At 42.7% G+C, this 24,928-nt stretch overlaps 1 protein-coding gene across 1 annotated transcript; it reads left to right on the top strand.

Moving 5' to 3' along the window:
- The first annotated feature begins 15,289 nt into the window (after positions 1 to 15,289).
- LOC141632893 (uncharacterized) lies at positions 15,290 to 17,732 on the top strand. The gene is made up of 3 exons (XM_074445398.1): positions 15,290 to 15,652; positions 15,797 to 16,477; positions 16,593 to 17,732. The coding sequence occupies exons 1-3, from the start codon at positions 15,290 to 15,292 to the stop codon at positions 17,730 to 17,732; spliced, it is 2,184 nt and encodes a 727-aa protein (XP_074301499.1).
- Positions 17,733 to 24,928: the final 7,196 nt, after the last annotated feature.

Here is a 24,928-nt window from a genome sequence, read left to right on the forward strand (position 1 = left end):
TATATATATATATATATATATATATATATATATATATATATATATATATATATATTTCCGGTATGAATTCCGAAGCAGGTTTGCTTACCACGCTAGCTTTGTCGAATAATGCCTCTTCTAGCCTTGACTGCTCTCCTCGGCCTCTCCTGCAACAATGAGCAAACTGAGGGCTTGGCTTTGTGCCAAGCGTACTCACTCCGACGCTCAAGTCAGTGAATTTACTGTGATTAAGTAGTATGTAGCTTGATGACGTGTATTTGTAGAGAGATGAGAGAGATAATACCAATTTAAGTGGTTCTTAGGTTAGATTCTGGATCCCTTCCTCAATGAGGATTGAGGAGTATTTATAGACTTTCACCTTTTGTCACGTAGTGGCCAAGTGGGCCAAGTGGCGTAGCAGGTGGAAAGACTGATCTACCCTCGGCCGAGGGACCTATGGCAGGCCGGCGAGCCTGGTTGACTCCATGCCGAGGGTTCTTGGATATGAGTACGCGGGTATGTGCCCCGGCTGGTAGGTTGCCATGCCGATACCCAGGCTGGCAGGCCGAAGGGATGCATCGGCTGGGATGTCTAAGTCATTGAATTGCTGTGGATATCTTTGACCTCGTTCAATATGTTGACTTGGTCAGCGGGTGCAGAATATGCCCCATCAATTTGCCCCCAGCGTAGTCTATGCCGTGGTATGGGCTCCGATGTATGTTGAGCGTATATTCTGCGCAAGTGAAAATTTTCTGCCCCGGCTTCTTCTCCCTCGGCTTACTTCTGTGCGGGCCGTACCATATCCCCCCTCCACATGGATGGGTAATGGACATCAAATGTGGAAGAAAAGATGTTACTGGCCGGCGGACTCAAGGTTGAGAGTGCCGGTGTACTTTTGATTGCCCCCGGCCGGTGCTACCTAGCTTGGTTAGTCATACTGCCGGCGGAGAACAGATACTTTAGGATTTTGCTGAGGAAGATGAATAGTCAAAGGGATATAAAGGGGCGTGTTGAAGACGCTTGGTTACTGTTGCATTGATTGACATTCAACTGTTGCGTCGATTGACATTCCGTGTACGCATGCCTGACATGTGTCTCTTCGTTGATTGGCTGACGCTTTATGGGCTGCGTTTTGATTGGTCCTCCTTTATGGGCTTTTGCCTATAAATACCAGACTTTTGAAGTGAAATTGGTTAGCAATTTCATTCATTCTAAAAATTTTCTTCTTTCCAAAATTCCAAGTCTTTCCCTCTCTTCCGATCTTCTGAATTTTTACGTCGGCGTAGCACTTTTCTTCAAGGTAAACCGAAAAACCTTTTCAACTTTTTGTTTTGTTTAAGTAATTGTTGTGAACCATGTCTTCTACTGATGCCGGTCCCAGTACTCGTGCGCCGGGGGGTTCCCCGTCGCGTCTTGATGAGGAGGAGGTGGTAGCCGCAATTCCGTTAAGGTCGAGGGGCCCTAGGTCTCCTTCCCCGGAAGTTGACCGCAGAGTTCTGGAGGAGTGGGAGGATGATGACGATGTGGATGACGGTGATGATGATGAGGAAAGGAATCCTTCCGGGACGGAGAGGGCGACAGTCTTGCATCATTACGATGCCTGTACTACCGGCGCCGATCGTGGTTTTATTGATAAGTTGGTCCGCTGCTCTGGCTCCGAATTTTTCAAGAGCACTTTTTTTGGCAAGGGGTACAACATTGTCATCCCTGGGGAGGGTCAGGCCGTCTGTTGCCCTCCCCCGGGTCACATCGGCGTATATATGAGGCACCTGGAGTATGGTCTCCGGTTTCCTCTCAATATGTACGTCTCTTCCATAATTCAGGCGATGAACGTTGCGGCGGCGCGCTTCACCCCCTTTGGCCGTTAGGACTATAGTCGGCTTGTGTGGTGTGTCGCTTGGGGGGTGATCCCAACGGTAAACTTATTCCGCCGAATTCATTTTCTTCGAATGAATGTTCAAGGTGGCGGGGGTGGTATAGCGTCCGGATCGAGCGGGCTATCTCACCGTGCCTAAGCTCACCTCTTGCAAGGGCTGGAAGGAACGGTGGGTGTATGTCGAGGTCCCAGATGATTATCCGTTGCCTCGGTCTTTTGAGCACCATGTTAACTTGCGGTGCGAGAGCAAAGGGGAGCGTGAGAAGATGATCCCCAAGGGCAAGAATAAGATGGACGCCGGGAATGTCTATCTTAATGAGGACGAGAAGCAGGCACTGAAGCTTTTCGAGGTCGATGATGATGGGGCGCCGAAGGTTTGGTTGCCCCCGACGCAAGTCATCCAGATGGATGAGCCGCTTTGCCACGTCGGCCTCATACCGGCCCTAGCACAGGGTGAGTGGGGTCGGTGTGAGGCCCATTTCTGCTTTAATGTTTTTCGTTGTTTGTTTCTTGACATGTCCCTTTGTCTAAGTTTTGCTTTGTTTCTTTTACAGAGCACTTTGGTCCCGAACTGTCTGAGTTACTCCTCGAGAAGATGGGGCTGGACAAAGACGGAAACGTTAAGGAGAAGAATCCGAAGGTCGATGTGCATGACCGCCGTCCGTCGCCTCTTGACCTCTGAAGGGCTTGGACGATACGGCGGCCCAGGCCAAGGTAGTCTTGCCATTCCTCGCCGGTCCGAAAAAGCCAAGTCTACGGCGGCGACGGTGTCAACCTCTATTCCGCCTCCACCAGAGGTGGAGGTCGTTGACATTGTCGATGGCGAGGATTCCGATCTTTGAGGATCTCCGCTTAGGCGTAAGAGGAAAAGATCTACCCATGACACCGATGCTTCGCTTCCGTCGCTCATGTTAATGCCGGTAGGAAACGGATCAATCGGCCAAGAAGAGCAAGCCCTCCGATGTACGGGTCTAACTTGCGGCTCGGTTTAGCCGGCTCATTAGATATACCCGATGACCGGCTCTCTGGTATGTCCATGAACGTTGACGTGGACTCTTTGGTTGAATTTTTGTAGATCAACCGCGCGATCTGTCCCGATTCGAGCGGCGAGTTGAGAAGAGGCCTATGCAGACGGCGGGAAAAAATGCCGACTCCGTACTCGCGTCGATATCCAACGACCGCTCATAGCGGAGGGTACAAAGGCGAGCAAGAAGGTTGGGATTTGGTCCGATCTGGTCGGCTCTCGTATTAGGGAGCAAGAAAAGGCCTTGGCCGATACGGGACCGTTGATAGAGCAGCTGAGGCTCGATGTTGTTGCCGCAAAGGGGGTGGCCGGAAAGGCTAAGCATGACCTCCTTGCCGCACAAGCGCGAGTCGAGGAAATTGAGAAGCTGCTGTCGGCCGAGAAGGCCAAGGTAGAGGCTGCTGATTCTGCCGCCGCCAAGCTGAAGGAGGAACGGGACAGGTACAAGGGCGGCTACGACGTTGTTGTCGCCCAAAGGGAGGAGTCGAAAAGGGCGTATCGGCTCCAAGCGAGTCGCATAGGAGAGACTAGTGCTATCCTTGCCCAAAGGGAGAAGGATATTGAGACACTTCAAAACACGCTTCTTCCACGCATGTGTGCTCGGTATAGGGACCCGACCAAGAAGAAGCTTTCGGGAGGTGGGTAGATGAGGTCTATCCGGATGGCTCCTTTCTATGGACAAAATTTGACGAGCTGTTCGACGATAGGCTCGAGGCTAAGGAGAAGGCTGCGGCGGATAAGGCTGCCGAGGATGCGAGGGCCAAGAAGGAGGAGGAGGCGACCGCTGCAAAGGCGGCCCTTGCAGGAGAAAACGGGGCCGCCCGGGGGGAGTCTGCTAGACTGAAGGCAGCTGAGGATGCTAAGGCTGCTAAGAAAGCTGAGGATGCTAAGGCTGCCCGTAGCGCATCTAAGTCGCTCACCGAGGGTAACGCTGGCGATGGCGGTAAGGGCAAGCGAAGAACGAGCATAGGGAGACGGGCGGTCGTCACCGAGCTCACCGGCGTCTCGGATAGCTTCAGCTATTCGGGGGCCAATTATTAAGCCTTTTCTCCCTGCCATCCTTTTGGCGCTTCAAAGAACCAGTCCGTAACCTTTTGCTTTACTTTTCCTTGTATTTTGTGAAACCTTGGTAGGTAGAGTCTTGGCTTATCCCAAAGGGGACGGCCGTCGTCTGTATTTCTCCTTCTTGTAATTTTGTTATCTTTTTCTTTAATGAGAACTCGCTTGTCTTGCCTCTGGCTTGGCCGAGGCCTTTGATTTATTCCTTCACTTGTCTTCTTGCGTTAATTAATTGAGCGCTTTTTCATTTCTACCTTCGGCTTTAGCCGAGGCAGTTTAGGATGCGTATCTCAACTGTGTTTAACGTCTTTAAGCTCGGTCTTAATTTGCCGAGGCGCGATTGCGTTAATTAATTGAGCGCTTTTCGTTTTTACCTTCGGCTATGGCCGAGGCGGCGGTTAGAATGCGTATCTCAACGGTGTTTAACGTCTTTAAGCTCGGTCTTAATTTGCCGAGGCGATCGCGTTTCACTCGTCTCTTCCCCAGGCCATTCACGGGCAACGGAGTTTACGTTTTGACCGCCGTTGAACATATGTTAGCATATCGGCTCGTCCCCCCGTCACTCCCGTTAAAGGCCGGGATGAGACGAGGTTTTGGCTCTGTCTGCTGTGTACATATGTTAGTATGCCTTCTGATTGGGGTGGATTAACACTTTGATGAAACACTTGGATGACTCCTCATTAGATATGAATATGCATTGGGGTGCCAACAATTGTTTTGGGCAACTCCGCTGTTATACAAAGTATTTTCTGAGATTGTCGGTGTTCCAATGGCTCATCAAAGGTACATCTCCCATGTCCGTCAGCCGGTATGTACCCGGCCTCATTTCTTCAACTACCTTGTAGGGACCCTCCCGATTGGCCGTCAACTTGCCATGGATGTTTCCTTTGTTGGTGGCAAAATGACTTCCTTAGGACCAGATCTCCTACTTTTAAGTCCCTTTTGTGGACTCTTCGGTTGTAGGCCCTTTTCATTCGGCTCGATATCTTTGCTAAGTTGAGGCGTGCCGTATCTCGGCTTTCTTCGACCAGGTCCAGGGAGGTTCTTAGGCCTTCCTCGTTTTCATCCGGTTAAAAGTGGCCGTTACGAATGTTGGCACCGTTGCTTCAATCGCGGGATCGCCGGACCCGTAGACTAGGTGAAAAGGACTGTACCCCGTTGCTTCTTTCTCCGTGGTCCGGAGGGACCATAGAACGCCGGGTAGCTCATCGGCCCATCTTCCCTTGAGGTCTTCAACTGTCTTCTTCAAGCCGTTGAGGATCGTTTTATTGGCTGCCTCCGCCTGTCCGTTGCTCTGGGGGTGGCGGAGACGGAGGAGTATGCAAATTTGATGCCGAGTTCTTCCAACCAGCTCATTATTGTGTCACTCCAAAATTCTCGGCCATGGTCGAACACCATGACTTGGGGTAACCCAAAACGAGTTATGACATTTTCCCAGATCACCTTTCTTACGGCCGCCGCAGTTTTGCAGCACGCGCGCACACGGCCTCAACCCATTTGGTGAAGTAGTCGACGGCGACGATTAGGAACTTTCTTCCTCCGGATGCCGTTGGAAATGGCCCTAGTAGATCCATTCCCCACTGTGCAAAGGGAAGGGGATTAAGCACTGTTGCGGTCTCGGGAAGGTGCGTGTATCACCGGAGCGTGCATCCGACGATTGTTGCATTTTCTCGGTTTTGTTTCGGAATCTTCAAGCATGGTGGGCCAGTAGTAGCCGGCTCGGAGAGCTTTGTGGGCTAGTGTTCTTGCCCCCATGTGATGTCCACGATGCCTTCGTGTATTTCTCACAAGATTAGCTCTGCATCGGCTGGACCGACACATTTTAGGAGTGGCCTTGTCGCGGACCTCCTATATAACTCTCCTTCAAACACCAAGTACCTTGCTGCGATCCTCTTTATCTTTTGTGAGAGGTTGCGGTCCCCTGGTAATTCATTTGACAGTTTATACCCCTTTATCGGAGTCATCCATGTCGTCTCGGTTTCCACGTTGCACACCATGCCGATGGTTTCGTCAATGCTTTTAGCGTTCCTGATGTCCACCAGCACGGTTCGGCTGATATTCTTTATGGTTGAACTGGCCAGCTTTGAGAGAGCGTCGGCCCGGTTGTTCTCGGACACTGGGATGTGTCGCATTTTGAATGACTTCAATTTTGAGGTCTCGGCTTTTACCTTTTCCGGGTATCTTACCATCCCATCGTCCCGAGCCAGTACTCTCCTTCGTATTGGTTAGTCACCAAGAGAGAGTCATTTTCAAAATGATGTGTTACGCCCGGCGGCTCGGCTAACTCAACTCCGGTTATCACTGCCTCATATTCGGATTCGTTGTTTGAGGTCGAGAAGGTAAACTTCAAAGCGTACTCAAATTCGTCCCGTTTGGGCCGATGATAAGGATGCCGGCTCCCGAGCCGTTCGTTGTGGAGGATCCATCGGTATATACCTCCCACGTGCGGGACACGATTCTTCCCGATACGTGCATTCGGCCAAGAAGTCCGCGGCGCTTTGCCCCTTTATCGAAGGCCTCGGTTTGTATTGAATGCCGAAGCCGGATAGCTCTCTCGCCCATTTGATAAGTCTGCCGATCGTTCGAATTTTTCCAATGCTTTTTCCAACGGCTGGTCGGTTAAGACCGTCATGGGATGCGCGTCAAAGTAGGGTTTCAACTTCCTTGCGGCAACAACCACGGCAAAGGCTGCTTTTTCAATCAGCGGGTAGTTTCTCTCGGCAGGCAACAGTGTATGGCTGATAAAGTAGATTGGGTGCTGCTGCTTGTTTTCTTCTCTGACGATTACGGCACTGACCGTGGCCGAGGTTACTGCTAGATATAGATATAGTGTTTCCCCCAGCGTCGGTCTGGACAGGGTCGGGAGAGTTTGCAGATGGGCCTTCAGTTGTTTGAAAGCCGTGCTCTGTTCCTCCCCCCAGCAGAAGTCCTTATTCCCCTTTAGCACTTTGAAGAATGGGGTGCTCTTGTCGGCTGACCGAGAGATAAATCGGGCAAGGGCCGCCATCCTCCCGGTCAGTATCATGACCTCTTTGCGATTCCTCGGCTCCGGCAGGTCTAGAATTGCTCGCACTTTCTCTGGATTGGCATCAATTCCCCTGGCGCTGACAAGCACGCCGAGGAATTTGCTTGGCCGACACCGAAGTTGCACTTTGTAGGGTTAAGCTTCATCTTGTATTTCCTTAGTGAACAAAATGTCTCGTGTAAATCGGCTAGGTGCTCGCCGTCGGACTTGCTCTTGACAATAGCATCGTCGACGTAAGCCTCAATGTTTCGCCCTTTTTTATTTTGGAACACTTTGTCCACCAGTCTTGTGTAAGTCGCGCCGGCGTTTTTCAAACCAAACGGCATCATCTTGTACATGTAGGTGCCGTGTATGGTGATGAATGCGCATTTAGGCATGTCTTCCTCTCGCCATGAATACCGATGGTATCCTGAAAAGGCGTCGAGCGAGCTCAGATTGTGTAGCCTGCCGTTGCGTCTATTAAGCTATCTATCCGAGGCAAGGGGTAGCAATCTTTCGGGCATGCTTTATTAAGTTGCGTAAAATCAACACACATCCTCCACCCCCTGATGACTTTTTAACCATTACAACATTAGCTAGCCATTCAGGGTATGTACAAGGGATGATAAAGCCCGCATCTAACAACTTATCGACCTCGGCCTTGATGGCATCTTCCTTCTCGGCCGAGGAGTTTCTCACCCTACGCTCGCTTCACAGGCGAGCGGCGGGAGTACGTTCAGCTTGTGGACGATGACCTCCCGGCTTACACCTGGCATCTCGGCGGCCGAGTACGCAAAGACATCTTTGTTCCTTCTCAGCAGGTCTAGGAGATCGGCCCTGAATTTGCTCGGTCTCAGCCCCTTCGACCATGGCGACGTGGTTGGTGCTCATCGGTTCGTCCTCCTGTCTTAAGGATGGGTTCTTCCCTTTTTCCTCTTTCTTTGCCACTTTGAAGGATTGCATGTTGCATCCTCTGGCCGATATTTGGACGTTGACCACCTCGTCTTTTTCGTTCTTTGAGACGAGTTTATGAACCTCCCCGCGGTCCGAGACATACATCAGTGTCGGGGCCGGATGGACATTACGGCATCGACCTCACTCGGGGGTGACACGACCAATGAGAACGTTGTATGCGGATGAGCCGTCGATGACCACGAACTCGGACATCACATTCTTGGCCGTGTCGGACCGGCCGAACATCACCGGTAACTTGATAGACCCCGGGGGACCAAGCCTGCCGGAGAAGTCGTGTATAATGGGTTGGTGCATGGGCTAAGGTCCGCAATTTTCGTGCCGAGCCCCGTAAAGCACTCCCGAACATGATGTTCGTGTAAGCACCCGTGTCAATCAGGCATCTCATGACCAGGTGGTTAGCTATGTCTAAGTGGACTACGAGTGGGTCGCTATGTGGGGCGATGACTCCTTCGTAGTCCTTCTTCCCAATAGTTATGTTCGGGATGTTGGAAGCGCGGGCGCTGTAGTGGGCACGAAGTTGACGGCCCGATACGATTCGTTCGGTGCCTTTTGTGCCCGTGAGCGGATCCGCCGTTCTCGTTTCCCCCGATGACAACATGAATTGTTCCTATCCGTTGAAAGACGGATTTTTTATCTGAGCCACCGGTGTTAGTCTTTTGGCCTCCGGCAATATACTTGCCGAGGCTCCCTTTTCTCGATCGGCTCTTCAATGGCATTCTTCAAATGCCTAGCGATCGTTGGTTAAGTGGCGGTGTGGCCGTGGTACTCACAAGACGGGCTCGTGTCACCGTCCCCCCTAGGTTTGGGGGCCTTTCCCACTTCGCCCTCGTTTACGCTCGGGGAGAAGACCTCGGCGGCCGATACGACCAGGGGGGGTGTGATCTTTGTACTTCTTATGGTAGTACGGACTGAACTCCCCGTCCGCTGGTTCTCGCTTCCGGCGGGCTGTCGGTCCGCGACCTATTATTGTCACGGCGCCCTTCATCCGGCTTGTCTTCCCGTGGCTCTTTCTTTTCGAGTGCCGGCCTCGCCGTGGCCTACCCATATTTTGTGATAGTCTTCGACCTTAATGGCCTGGTCGGCCAATTTCTGGCGGACTCAAGGCTCGGGCCACCGCACTTGATGAGCTCGTTTTCAAGTCCCCGGGAGGCCTTTCATCGGTCGAAGGCCGCTAGTTCGCTGTTCAGCTCCCTAATCTGCTGGACCCTGGCATCGAACCTCTTCACATAGCTTCGGAGTGACTCGCCTCCCTCCTGCCTGATGGTCAGGAGATCCGATGTCTCAACGGCTCTCCTTTTATTGGTAGAGTACTGGGCCAAAAACGCGTCTCTTAGGTCGGAATAGGAGTATACCGACCCATCGGGCAGTCCCTTGTACCAGCTTTGTGCCATTCCAACCAAGGTCGTTGGGAAAACTCGGCACCAGACCTCGTCAGGTTGCTCCCACACCGACATGTGAGACTCGAAAGCCTCGGCATGATCGGTTGGGTCGCCCTCTCCTTTGTATGATATGGACGGTAGCTTTAGCTTTGGCGGCACCGGGGTCTCTAGGACGTAGGCACTGAGGGGCTGTCTGACCACGTGTCTAATGACACGCGGCGATCGGCTCCTCGCATCCCTAGTCCGACCCCTCTCCCCGTGGCGGGAAGGGCTTCTTCTCCGACTCTGGTGAGTCGGACTCCTTCTTCGACTCTGGTGAGTCGAACTCCTTTCGCTCGTCTGGGGCATGCCTCGTGGGTGTCGCGGCGACATCGTCCTTCCGCGAGTGCGGGAAGGGCTTAGTTCTACCACTGACACTCTGGGCTCTCCCGGCGTCTTGGCAGGTTCAGCCTCTCTTAGTGCTTCGTTTAGGTTTCTCGGAGTCACCTTTTGGGCCCTAGCTTCCTGGACGGTTTCCGCCGCTCTTATCGGTGTGACAGTGTGAGCCGGCGCGCTGACAATCAGGTCCAGAAGCTGCTTCAGCTTTGCTGCATCGACCACACGCCCCATGACGGTGACCTGGTCGGCGGGCAGCGGCGTATCTGGCATTATTGGCATCCCGAACTCCGGTTGAATTACCCGGCTGGTGGAGGGCTGCACAACCTCAATGTGGACGGTATCACCCAGGTGGAGGGGCTCTTGATTCTGAACACCTCTTGTTCTTTTGACATCTTCGTAGCTTTTTTGGGTGGGTTTTCTCTTTTTTTTTTTTGGGAATGACTAGCTTCTAGTATCTTGCTCCCCACAGACGGCGCCAATTGTTCCGGGTATGAATTCCGAAGCAGGTTTGCTTACCACGCTAGCTTTGTCGAATAATGCCTCTTCTAGCCTTGACTGCTCTCCTCGGCCTCTCCTGCAACAATGAGCAAACTGAGGGCTTGGCTTTGTGCCAAGCGTACTCACTCCGACGCTCAAGTCAGTGAATTTACTGTGATTAAGTAGTATGTAGCTTGATGACGTGTATTTGTAGAGAGATGAGAGAGATAATACCAATTTAAGTGGTTCTTAGGTTAGATTCTGGATCCCTTCCTCAATGAGGATTGAGGAGTATTTATAGACTTTCACCTTTTGTCACGTAGTGGCCAAGTGGGCCAAGTGGCGTAGCGGGGGAAAGATTGATCTACCCTCGGCCGAGGGACCTATGGCAGGCCGGCGAGCCTGGTTGACTCCATGCCGAGGGTTCTTGGATATGAGTACGCGGGTATGTGCCCCGGCTGGTAGGTTGCCATGCCGATACCCAGGCTGGCAGGCCGAAGGGATGCATCGGCTGGGATGTCTAAGTCATTGAATTGCTGTGGATATCTTTGACCTCGTTCAATATGTTGACTTGGTCAGCGGGTGCAGAATATGCCCCATCAATATATATATATATATATATATATAAAAGACTCGAATTGGTGACCCCTATCATTTCTCAAATCTCGATTGAAAATCGCATTTAGAAACTATTGTTAACTAGTGTTCCAAACCATTTCATTAGGAAACTCTTGGTGTGTGCGAATCTTGTATTCAAAGCAAGATAATTCATGATCTTCTTCTTGAAAAAGATTACGAATAGAGCAAGATATTCGCCCTATTTACACTTTGAAGTGTATGGTCGAATACAATTTCAATCATAAAAGGTTATTAATTCTTCATCTCAGAAGAGAAATTCTTTGAATAAGTTCAATGAAGTTTAAAAGTATTAAAACCTAGAGATTATAAAACCAAAGTATTAGTACTTTGTTAAGATAGGGAACAATAAAGTAATAACTTTGATTTACACTAAAACAAGTGTGATATGGTATCACAAGTTCACTTTCATAAGCACATAATATTAGATAGAGTGTGTTAGAAAGTAACAAAGAATCCTATATAATATGATTGAATCTTTACAATAAAGTTGGAGGTAGTTTCTGTTAAAAAATTTGTCTGACATTTATATTTTCCACTAAAAAAAATATAGTTAAAGCAATCATCTACATTTCATATGAGATATGGTTAGGCATGGTACCTAAATTGTAGCTTGTTTAGATAGTAAAAATGTGCTCATTTTTCCTACATGATCAAGAGAACAAAGGGTTTGTGGCTCGTGATGCTGTCTATTAAGAAAAGAGGATTATTTCTTAAAGACAGAGTGGGAGAAAATGGTAAAGAGCCACAAACTAAACATAAGACGTAGGAAAATATTCCTTATTGGTCAAAATCAGTAAAATATTTAGAATATCCTAAGTGGATAGGAGTCATGTTATTTTTTGGAAAAAGGCAAACCTGTAACTTATTAAGATGCTTTATCTAGTTTCAACTCCACACAAGTCCGAACTGAACATAAACATTAAGATGTTTCCATAACTTGGTTGATTGGTGGTTATTCGGATTTCATAATATTATTTGACTGTTGGATTTTAAAATCATCTTGCATGAGTTTCGTAAATCGCAACCATCCTGAGGTAGGATGCAAACTTAAGAAGAAATCTTAACTAGACGTCAAGGAGTTGAATGATATGTTTTAGTCATGTGATAAATCTTTCTCGAATTGTCGAGTAATTTTGTTTATACATGAAGTTTAGTGGGAGTAGGGTGGTTTCATTAGTCTTATATGTTAATAACATATTGATCACTATGAGTGATGCAAGACTTAGGAGAAGAATAATACATCTCTAAGATATCTAGTTCGATGGATATTATCGTAAAGTTAATATGCTTATTTTAATAAGAATCTTAACAAGTTCAAAAGTATTGAACATGTAGAAATTGAATCCATTTGCTTTCGTTGCTGGATTAATTCATTATGGTAAGATGTATCACTATTCTTATACTTCGTATACTTAGAGTATGACGAGAAATTAAAATCGAATCTTTGTGAAAGTCACTATATAACCATATAGTTCATCCGTTAGTACTCAAGAAGGACTAAAGATATGAAGCTAAATGTTTGGAAATAATTGTTGGATTTATGTGCAATGAGTTACACAAAAACCATATTCTAAACACATAAGGATGGTTGGAGAACCATCTTGGCTATGATTATTTGAGGAGTAAATCTGCGAAAAACGTTCTAGGCAGTTGAACAATAAGAAATATACAACGGAAATTATATTGTCAACTGATCAGCATTTATCGGTAACGATTAACTCACTAGAGTTTGACGTTGGAAGGGAAATAGTATATAATGAGGTTAAGTAAGGTGCAAGATGTTGCTAAAACTTGTTAACCAAGGCCATCTCATAGGCTTAACATGATAAGTCATGCCATTTCAATTGAATTGAGATGTACCATTATATACAAAATTAATTATGGATTATAGATTATGTAGTAATTGATATTGTATTAATTTTACATATGTGATAATACATTCATCGTTTGAGTTTCATTCTAAACTCTTTTACTTTTTTATATCCAAATAGGTTGTAAAGACAACGTTGAACCCTATTAAAGTGAACTGGATTAACATAGTATTGGCCCCTAGTCACTTATATGAGGTGACGTCTCCTAGTGACTAGAATGTGAGTCGATTGATGGCAAGTTCAAGTGCCACAGAGTCATAAGGGATGACTAGTCAATCACATAGGCAGACTGTATGGGACACTCTGTCGGGCAGTGACCGCTTATAGAGTTCTTGTAATTTTTATATAGCCTGGTCGTGGCGAGAGCTACTATAGTATTCTTTTTTAGTTGATTCTTTGACTAGAGACTGTTCACCCAAGTCGGCACAATTTCTGATTGGCTTTGATTTTTGCTCTACGACTTCCAAATATGGAGTGCAAATGGGCATCTTTTGGGTCATCACGAACTGTGGCTGAACAAAGGGAACAGTGTGATAGGAATTGTCCACCCCCTTGTCAGGGTTATCTAAATCTCAGGGCCACTCGAGGAGTAGTGAACTGAAAATGCGTGGCCACGCTCGGAAGGTATCTACGGTAGATAATTCCGGTCAAACAGTTACTCTCCAGATCGAGGAAACCACACTAGATATGATCACATGCAAGATACCTTGCATTGAGTGGGAGATGTAATGGGACAAGAGAATTGATGACGCACACTTGTCTCGGACAAGTGGGAGATTGTTGGAGTATGTCTCCTCAACAATAGTGCGATCACATATTTAAATCTCATAATAAGAATACATAAGGGATGATACATTATATAGTCAACTAATCAACATTTATCGGTAACGATTGGCTGACTAGAGTTTGACGTTTCTGTCGTTTGACGGTAGTAATCAGTTGATCCCTTGAGGTCACACCTAAAGGAACGAACCCCGAAACGAAAGCTAATTAATTGTATGAGATACAGTTTAATTAGTTCCTTGATAAATTAACTAGGAGTTAGTTGATTAATTTAAATTTAGAGAGATAACGAGTTGTGAACTCGAGGCGCGGCAGTTATTATTTAATTATGCGATAATTGAATAATAAATTAATTGAGACGGGAATTAATGATTAAACGGTTAATTGTTAAATTAGTACTAATTGACTAATGTGATTAGTATTGGTACGTAAAATATATATGTAGCTGTACACGTATATTTACGGAGTGTTTTAGACAAAATTAATCGGGAAGCATTTAAACATAAAACGATGTTTAAATAGAAATTACACGTATTTGTGCGACAAATATAACACCAAAATGGACCCGTAAATGGGTCATTTGGACCGTGTAAATGGTAATGTGATTGTGTGTTGTTAGACACAATTATTACTAATGCATGCATTCCATTGGGTGCTCTTCCCATTACACTATTTGTCTAATCTATGCCTAATTCTATTGGGCACAAAACACAACCCACAACTCCCTCAATATACTCCCTCTATCCGGCCTCCCCTTACACACCCCTATTTTTCATTTGTTCTTTTTCCACTTCAATTTACTTTTGGATGTGAAAAGGAAAATAAACTTATCTCTCTAAAACTCAATTAAAATTACTAAAAGTTAGAAATTAAATCAATTAATTTTACTAAGAGGATAGTAATATTAAAATATTTTCAAGGGTTATATATATATATATATATATAGAGAGAGAGAGGGAGAGAGAGAGAGAGAGAGAGAGTTAGGATCCGGTGAGAACGAACACTCGGTGAGAACGGTGAGAACGAGTTACAACCATTAGATTAAACTAAATCCAACGCTTGATATAACAAACAACAAAATTAAAAACAACGACTGCATCCGTTAGTTTGTTACACGACCTTTTCCTTCTCTCTCTACCTTTCCCTTATCTCTCAACACTCTACAAAAATTTCTTCGAATATTAACGATAACGACGCAATTATTAACGAAATTGAATTAATTGATACAAATTATTCAACGATTTGATATACATCTCTTCAATTTTCAAGTTTACTACATTATTCAACACATTTGTTTTCATCGTCTCATCGCCACAACCATTATCACACTCGTCTCATCACTGTCAGCGCTAATCGAAATTAGTGTATCTAGTTTATATATTGATGTATCTGAAAATATTTTTGATGTACCTAATAACTAATTATGTGTATCTATATTAGATACATTAAAATAGTGGCTAGATTTAGATTAAAAAAAGCCACCTGATTAGCAGACGTCGAGCAAAAACAAACAAATTGATTTGGATGAACAATTTAGTAAGTGGAGGATATTGAGTAAGAAAATTGGGAAATTATAGAGGAGAGAGAAAATATAAGAAATGAGAATGAGGTGCGTGACGTAAAAATATCTTAAAATATCTAAAATTCAGAAACCCTAAAAAAATGAAGAGATAGAGAGAGAAAAAGCTCTAAAATTCATAAACCCTAAAAAAAAAAAAAAATCCCTAAAAATATCTTAAACCCTAAAATTCATAAACATGTCTATTTATTGTTCGAATGTTGAACAATTTCCCCCTCTGATCTCTGCTAATTCTAAATCCAAAAGTCTTAAATCTGGTACTACTAATGTTGTGCCGTCCTCTGATGCATCCTCTGCTCCTGTGGTGGTGGTTGGGGGGTCCGTCAGATGAGGATATTCAGAAAACAAAAAGCGTGAATTCGATTGTTGGGGTTCAACCTTATGACCTGGATTCACTCCAACCTGATGAACAGGAGTGGGTGGTTCAGCGTAGGAGGAAAGGGAAGAACCAGCTCGAAGTGATTGAGGAGGAACCTGATGCTCTGTTACGGTTCTCCTCAGAGGATGTCAAGGAGGAAATTGAGTACTGGACAAATTCGGTATATTGCTTCATATTGGGTGCTAATCCGCCAGTAGAAGTAGTAGATGGTTTTATCAGGAGAATCTGGGCTCATCTTCCAATTGATAAGGTATCTTTTCTTCCGAATGGAGTATTTTTGGTGAGATTTACCACTAGTGCTGCCAAAGATTGTGTCTTGTAACAAGGGCACTTCTTGTTCGACAATAAACCTTTTATTGTGCGTCCTTGGAGTCCTGATGTTGATTTAGTGAAGGAGGATGTCAAGGAGGTGCCAGTTTGGGTGAGATTAGAACAGCTTCCTCTAAAATTTTGGGGGAAGTGTCTTCCCAGAATTGCAAGTTTATTGGGGAAATATATTCAATGTGATGCGGCTACTAAAGATAAGACTAGACTTGGATTTGCCCGAGTCATGGTGGAAGTTCCTTTTGGCAAGGCAATCCCTGATAAGATTAAGTTCTTAGATGAAGATGGTCATGTGGTTGTTATTAAGATTGTTTCTGAATGGAAACCAATCCTTTGTATAGCGTGTAAAGGAGTTGGTCATGCTTCTGCAAACTGCAGGAAAACGAAACAGCCACAGGCTCTCAAACCTAAGGCTCCAAAGGAGGTAGTTAAGCAGTGGAGACCTAAAGCTCGACCACCAGTTGAGCCTGTTGTTCCGATGCCTGCCACTGAGGAGTCAGGACTAGTTACTCCTATTGAGAAGCCTAACCAGTTCCAGGTGACTTGGGGAAAGAATGGGAAGTATCATGTTGCTCAAACCCCTGCAAAGAGAATTATCAGATTCAGTAGACAGGAGTTGATGGATAAAGGGTATAGTTCTATCAAGTTTGGTAAGGACACATTCCTTGAGTCCCTTAACACTCCTGCTCCTTCTGTTGGAATTGGTGTGGTTTCTGTAAATGGTAGTACATTACCTCCCTCTTGGGGTAATGTATAATTTTGAATTTTGGAACATTAGGGAACTAAATAGCCCAACCAAGCAGAATACTATTAAATGGTTCTTACACCATCATCAAATTGAGTTATTTGGTCTCCTTGAGACAAAGGTGAAGCCTTTGTCTCTAAATAGTGTGCGTAATAATCTTTGTGCTAATTGGTGTGTCTCTACTAATACTTCTTATCACAAAGGGGGTCGTGTTTGGGTTCTGTGGCAGCCTTCTATGTTTTCTGTTAATTTCTTAAACTATACTGCACAATCTATTCACATGGAGGTTAAGGATTTAGGCACTGGTTTTCAGTTTAAGTGTACTATGGTGTATGCCTTTAATGATTTGAATGAAAGGAAAGCTTTGTGGTCTAGCCTGTGTGCTTATCATAAAGAAGCTAAGGGACCTTGGGTTATATGTGGTGATTTCAATACTGTCTTGGTTCCTTCTGAAAGGTTAGGAGGTAATTCAACTTATGAGGAAATGGATGATTTTCATCAGTGTGTTGCTGAGTGTGGGGTTACTGATTGTTCTGCCATAGGTTCTCTGTATACATGGTCTAATAAACAAGAGCCTTCCTCTAGAGTTTTTAGTAGATTGGATAGAGTTTTGGTGAATGATGCTTGGCTTAGGAGTAATGATACTATCTATGCTCATTTCTATACTGAAGGTGTTTTTGATCACACTCCCTGTGTGATCCAAGAACATAGTAACACTTTTAAACCAAGGAGAAGCCTTAAGTATTATAACATGTGGAGTAAAGCTGAGGATTTTAAGGAGTGTGTGAAGCAAGTGTGGGATACTAGTTGGAATGGTACCTTGATGTTTCAGCTGGTTAAGAAATTGAAATCCTTAAAATGGCCTCTGAAGAAGCTTAATAAGGAAAATTTTGATGATGTTGTTAACAATACTACTAGGGCTAAAATGAATCTTGAGTTTATTCAATTAAAGCTCAGGAATGATCCTTCTAATGCTGCACTTATTGTTCAAGACATGGAGGCTAACAGTAGTGTACGGTTCCTGGAGTCTGCCTGTTCTGATTTCCTGGTGCAAAAATCAAAGGCTATATGGGTTGATAAAGGTGATGACAATACAGAATACTTTCATAGTGTTATTAAGGGGAGGCAGATCAGAAATAAGGTTATCAAAATTGAGGATACTCAGGAGGTAAAGTGTGATGATCCTCAGCAAATTCAGAAAGCCTTTTTGAGTTTTTATACTAACTTGCTGGGTACCTCTGTTTCTGGTCTTGAATATTAGTCACAGAGTGGTTAAGATGGGGAAGGTGTGTACTGAAGATCATAAACAGTTGCTATTGAGACCTGTCACTAATGATGAAATTAAGAAGGCTATGTTTTCTATACCTAACCATAAGGCTGCAGGGCCAGATGGTTATTCTAGTGCCTTTTTCAAAGATGCGTGGGATGTTGTGGGGGAGGATGTGTGTCTTGCTGTTAAGGATTTCTTCCAAACTGGTAAATTACTTAAACAATTAAACCATACCCTCATCTCACTAATACCTAAGTGTGCAATGCCTCATAATGTTACTCAGTTTCGTCCAATTTCTTGTTGCAATGTGGTTTACAAATGTATTTCTAAGCTTTTGTGTGCTAGACTTTCTGGGGTGCTGCCTGAGTTGATCAGTGATGGTCAAGGTGGTTTTATCAAGGGAAGCAGCATTATTGAAAACATTCTTATATGCCAGGACATAGTCAGGTTATATAATAGGAAATCAGTCTCCCCTAGATTCCTGATGAAAGTTGATCTGATGAAAGCATATGATTCAGTCAGTTGGGATTTTTTAGAGGAGATGCTGGTTTCTTTGGAGTTCCCTACCCATTTTATATCCTTGATAATGGAATGTGTTAGGACTGCAAGTTACTCTTTGGTTCTGAATGGAGATATTTTTGGTTTTTTTAATGGAAAGAAAGGGTTAAGGCAAGGGGATCCATTGTCTCCTCTCTTGTTTACTATCTCTATGGAGTACTTGAGCAGGATATTGGGTTATGTTACAGAAAATATGGGATTCAAATATCACCCTATGTGTGGCAAAGTCAAATTGTCACAATTGATGTTTGCAGATGACTTGCTCGTATTCAGTAAAGGTGATGTGGGTTCTATCATGGTAATACTTAGAGCTTTTGCTACTTTTTCTAGGGCTTCTGGTCTACATATGAGCCCTCCTAAGACCAATGCTTATTTTAATGGGGTTCCTGGGGGAGTTAAGGAGGACATCTTGCTTGCCACTGGAATTCAGGAAGGGCAACTCTCATTTAAGTATCTTGGAGTGCCTATTACAGCTGGTAGGTTAACAAAAGCTCAAGGTCAAATTTTGGTTGAGAAGATTACTGCAAGAATTTTTGGATCCAGACACTTGTCTTATTCAGGGAGGTTGGTACTTGTTAATTCAGTATTGACTTCTCTATACACTTACTGGATGAACATCTTTGTTATTCCTAAGGGTGTATTGCATAGGTTGAACTCCATCTGTCGAAACTATTTGTGGGATGGCAGTGTTGATCACCTTAGAGTACCCCCTGTCAGTTGGGCCAAGATTTGTTCACCTAAAAAGGAGGGTGGTCTGGGTTTAAGGGATAGTTTTGTGTGGAATGTAGCTGCTATGGGTAAATTAGTGTGGTGGATCTTCTTTAATCCTGATAAGCTATGGGCGAAATGGATCAGCCAGATTTGTTTAAAAGGCAGGAGCTGGACTGAGTATGTACCCAGTGGTGATATTAGCTGGGGATGGAGATCAGTTTGCAGAGTTCGTGATAAGCTCGATTAAGTTACATCGAGACAATGGTTACTTGATGCTAAGGGTTATACTGTGAAGAGTGGTTATGAGATGTTGAGAGTGAAGTATCATCCTGTTGATTGGCATAGTATTGTGTGGAACAAGATGGCAATACCTAAGCATAAATTCATCTGTTGGCTTATTGCCAGAGAAGCTTTGCAGGTTAAATCAAAACTGTTTGGCTTGGGTATTGCTCCTGATGATAATTGCTTGCTATGTGGGAGTGCTGCAGAGACACATTTGCACTTATTCCAGCAGTGCCCGTATAGCAGTACTATTTTGTAAGAAATGGCTCGTTTGTGCCATGTTGCCCTTCCATCTATTGATATTCTTAGATGGATTTGGCTGCCGAAATGGTCTAATCATAGAAGAGGAGTTCTACTTTGTGCGTTCATGGCTTGTTTCTATTTCATTTGGTTGCAGAGGAATAGAGCAAGGGTGGAGCACTCCCTGGTCAGGCCTGCAGAGGTGGTTAGGTCGGCTAGGAATGTTACTAAGATGAGAATTTGTACTTTTCAGAACCAATTGGATATTCTTGATAGGCAATGGTTAGAAAGTATTGAAGTATGTAAATAGAGGCATGTCTCTATCAAATTGGCTTAGTTTGTAAAACTGTTAGGTTGTATTACCTAAGTTTGTGCTTAATGAAATCTTACATTACACCAAAAAAAAAAGAGAATGAGGTGCGTGAGTTGTTGGGTTTGTGACGAACGTTTGATGGAAATTAATTTTGGGTAAAAAATGAGAGGGGAGATAAAGAGATTTGATCAGAGCAAGGTTATATACGCAAAAAGCTATATGGGTTATGTGTTTTATTATCAGCCGTACAATTCATTTTGATCCAATGGCTATAAGTCGTTCTCACCGTTTGCACCGAATGTTCGTTCTCACCCGATCCTAAATCTATATATATATATATATATATATATATATATATATATATATATATATATATATATATATATATATATATATAGAGAGAGAGAGAGAGAGAGAGAGAGAGAGCAGTTCTCGTAAGTCTCTCATATATAATGAGTCCCTAAGTCCTCATATGGACCATTAGATGTATGGGATGGATGGATGAGATTGCATCTAAATGAAAGATCACAAACTAATCTCCTCTAATTACCTCCCTTAATCATTCCAACTCCTTAAACATTCGCCCTCTCCTAATCTCTCCTCTCATTATCCCACCCTTCCACTCTCTCACTATATCTCATTTTCTCTCAAATTCCCAACAAAAAAAACTCAAAACAAAAAAACCCATTTTCCCTAAAATTCCCAACAAATAAAAACCCAAAAAACCACCCTCCTTCCCTCATCCCGACACGCCACCCCACGGCCCAGCCCCAACCGACACGACCACCATCCCACGACCACCACCCCGCGACCACCACTCCACGACCCACCACTACCGACGACCGCCACTCACGACACCAACTCCTCCGTCCTCCTCTCCTCTACCTCGGCTGCCACCACCCCGCGACCACCAACAAACACCGCCACACCTCTCCTCCTTCTACCCCCACCACCTTACTCCACCCGCAACCCACCACAGCCGCCCCTTTCCTCTTTTTTTTTGTTTTGTTTTCTGTAGATCTGCCGCCCTCCTCCTCCGCCGTCCTCACGTTGCCTACTGCTCCCACCCCCCACCCACCACCGCCAACTTCCAGTCCCACCACCGTCGTCCTCACGTAATGAGATCCACCTCCGTCTCAGATCTGCCAACCCGACCACACCTGCGTTTTTGTTTTGTTTTTGTTCTTTGTTTTTTGTTTTTGTTTTTGTTTTTGTTTTTGTTTTTGTTCTTTGTTTTTTGTTTTGTTTTTATTTTTTGTTTTTGTTATTTTTTTATTTGGTTGTTATTGTTATTTGATTTTTTGGACTAAAGTTATACATCTTGTCTATTAAAGTTATACACTGCGTGCATTAAAGTTATAAACACGATATTTAAATTTTTAGATCAGACGTTTTTTATTTCAATTATTGTTATTGTATTGTATTTCCTAAAATTTTTATCTTTGTTGTTTTTAATTATTGTATTGTTATTGTATTGTATTTCCTTAATTGTTTTTATGACTAAAGGTATACTCTTGCCATATTAAAGTTATACTATTTACGACTAAAGTTATTTGGTTTTTTTTTTGTTTTTTGGTTTTTTGGTTTTTGTTATTTGGTTTTTTGGTTTTTGTTATTTGGTTATTTGGTTTTGTTATTGTTTTTCTTAGATATTCGTGTTTTTTGTTAGATTAACGGGTTTTTGTTATCATGGATTACAATTATTTTCGATTCTTTTTTCGTTTCTTTTTGTTGGTTTTTATAAAAGTTACACTATTTACGACTTAAATTATACCCTGAAAATATTAAAATTATACTATTTACGACTAAAGTTATACCCTTAAAACATTAAAGTTATACTATTTACGACTAAAGTTATACCTTTTTACATTAAAGTTACACTATTAACATCAAAAGTTATACATTGTATAAATTGAAGTTATACAACCATTCAAGTTTGTTTTGTTTGGTTTGGTTTTGTTTTTTTTGTTAGTTTTTTTTTTTTTGTTATTTGAATTTTTTTTTGTTATTTTGTTTTTTTTTTTACTTATTGGTTAATTTTGTATTATTGTTATTGAAGTTTTTTTTATTGTACTTTTTTGACTTATTGGTTTTTTTTTTTGTTCACAATTTATAATGTGTAACTTCACTGGCAATATGTGTAACTTTAATATCATCTTCTTATGAGATTGTTTCAAATCTGAATTTATAGTCCTAAAGTTATACAATTTTGAACTAAAGTTATACAAATTTGGACTAAAGTTATACAAAAAATGACTAAAGTTATACTCTTATGGAATAAAGTTATACAATTTTGGAGTAAAATTACACAAATTTGCACTAAAGTTATACAATTTTGGACTAAAGCTATATAAATTTGGACTAAAATTATACAAAAAAATGACTGAAGTTATACTCTTGTGGAATAAAGTTATACAATTTTGGACTAAAATTACACAAATTTGGACTAAAGTTATATAAAAAATGATTGAAGTTATACAAATAAGGACTAAAGTTATACAAAGAAGGACTAAAGTTATACAAAAACTGACTAAAGTTATACAAATATGGACTAAAGTTGTACAAATATGGACTAAAGTTATAAAAAAACTGACTAAAATTATACAAAAACTGACTAAAGTTATACAAATAAGGACTAAAGTTATACAAACATGGGCTAAAGTTACACAAAAATTGACTAAAGTTATAGTCCATTTTTGTATAACTTTAGTCAATTTTTGTATAACTTTAGCCCATTTTTGTATAACTTTGGTCCATTTTTGTATAACTTTAGTCCATTTTTGTGTAACTTTAGTCCTTATTTGTATAACTTTAGTCCATATTCGTATAACTTTAGTCAGTTTTTGTATAACTTTAGTTCTTATTTGTATAACTTCAGTCCATATTTGTATAACTTTAGTTCTTATTTGTATAACTTTAGTCCATATTTGTATAACTTTAGTCAGTTTTTGTATAACTTTAGTCCTTATTTGTATAACTTCAGTCCATATTTTTATAACTTTAGGCAATTTTTGTATAACTTTTGTCCATTTTTGTATAACTTTAGTCCATAACAATATAACTTTAGGCAATGTTTGTATAACTTTAGTCCATTTTGGTATAACTTTAGTCCATAACAGTATAACTTTTGCCCATAACTTTGTAACTGTAGTAATTTTATATCATTTTTATTTAAAAATGTGAAATATAAGATTAAAATCAACAAATTATAAGAATTTTTATATAGCTAAGATTAAAACAACAAATTTTATGAAAAACATTTTAGTGGATCTTAGATGAAAAAAAAGTATCTCACAAAAAAAACGAGATTTAAAACCCGAAATCTTAAAAAAAAACGTATAACAAGAAGAGATTTGAGAAAATGAATAAAAAAACGAGAACTAACAAAATAAAAGACAATTAAAAGAAAATAAAAGACATCAAAAAAAATGAATGGAAAAAACAACTCAAAACATAAAAATTAACACCAAAACGAAAAAAAAAAAAAAAAAAAAAAAAAAAAAAAAAAACGAAACGAGAAAAAAAAAATACCGAGGTGGCGGCGGGGGGTGGTGGGTGGTGAGTTGGTGTCGGGTGGGGTGGTGGTGAGTGGTGGTGAATGAAGATGAGAGGAGTGGGTGATTTATTTGGGTTTTGGTTTTTTGGGATTTTGGGTTTTTTTAGAGAGGAGAGAAAAGTGAGATGTAGAGAGAGGAGAAGGAGTTGTGATAATGTGATGATGAATGATTAGTGAGGTTGGTTTATTGAATTGATGAGTTAATTAGAGAAAAGGTGGAGGGATTAATTTGTAGCCACATATTGACATCAAATCCTAGCCTTCCATTGCCTTGATCCAATGGACCTTAGAAGGACTTATGGACTCAAATATATAAGGTGGCCTTAGTTGATCCATTCTCTCTCTCTCTCTCTCTCTCTCTCTCTCTCTCTCTCTCTCTCTATATATATATATATATATATATATATATATATATATATATATATATATATATATATATATATATATATATATATATATATATATAGTTAAAAATAGATATTAGATTTTTGGTGGTGATGTTCTTGGGTGCAATCAAAAGGAGAGTTTCTAATTTGAAACTTGGAGGATCATCCTAATGTTATTAAACTCAAGAACAAGGTTAGGAAGGTGTCCTACCTTGTGCCCAATACTCCGTCCCACACATGTGTAAGGAATAATTGTTTTCTCCTTATTTCCTTTTAATTCATATTGCATGCACTAGATCTATTATTCTAAATTAGTGAGTAATTTAGAGACTAATTAGAAGAGTCTAATTAGGGGTTAATGAACCTAACACACCCTTCTCCAGCAGGTTAGGAATTCGGTGAACCCCTCCTAGTCATTTTGGGTTAGGACCTCATGGGTGCGGGTATTGGCTTGAATTTCGACATTGTCGGCGTATTGCTTAGCGAACTCAACGGAAACTTCATCCTAACTGGTGATGCTCTTTAGGTCAAGGGAATAGTACCATTGACGGGAAATCGGTTCCAACGATGACGTGAAGATCCGGGTAAAGAGTTCCTGCTTGACTCCCTTGATTGACATATAATCCTTGAAGGCACGGATATGGTTGAGTGGGTCCTCCACTCCTTTGAACTTGGGTACATCGGTTAAGGTGAAATTGTCAGGCAGTTGATCCCCGACGAGCTCGAACCTTTGGTTGTTTTCAAGGCGGATGTTGTTCCCACGGGCTAGGAGTTTCTCTTCTAAGAGCTTGAGCCTTTTCCCAGTTTCGGTCAAAAGTGGAGGGTTATGTTCCCCGGACTCCTTGCTTTCCAGAGTGTCGATACGGATCTCGACACGGTCTAGGGTGACATTGAGGGCGGTGAGCAGACTGGCTAGCTGAGCAATTGTGAGATCTTTGTTGTTATCATCATTGTTGTTGGACGAAGCTGAAGACGGGGCCATTGTCTAAGACAGAAAACGGATCATGTTACAACTCAATCTGACACGGGTTAACGACTAAACGAAGAAATCACACGGGCGAAAAAACATCTCGGACTTAGAGAGACGAGGGCGACCATGTGTGGCGCCTCGATGCTGACTCGATTGACGGTCCGACATTTT

This window comes from Silene latifolia, chromosome Y, assembly GCF_048544455.1.
Source record: "Silene latifolia isolate original U9 population chromosome Y, ASM4854445v1, whole genome shotgun sequence".
In the NCBI taxonomy this organism is placed as follows: Eukaryota; Viridiplantae; Streptophyta; class Magnoliopsida; order Caryophyllales; family Caryophyllaceae; genus Silene; species Silene latifolia.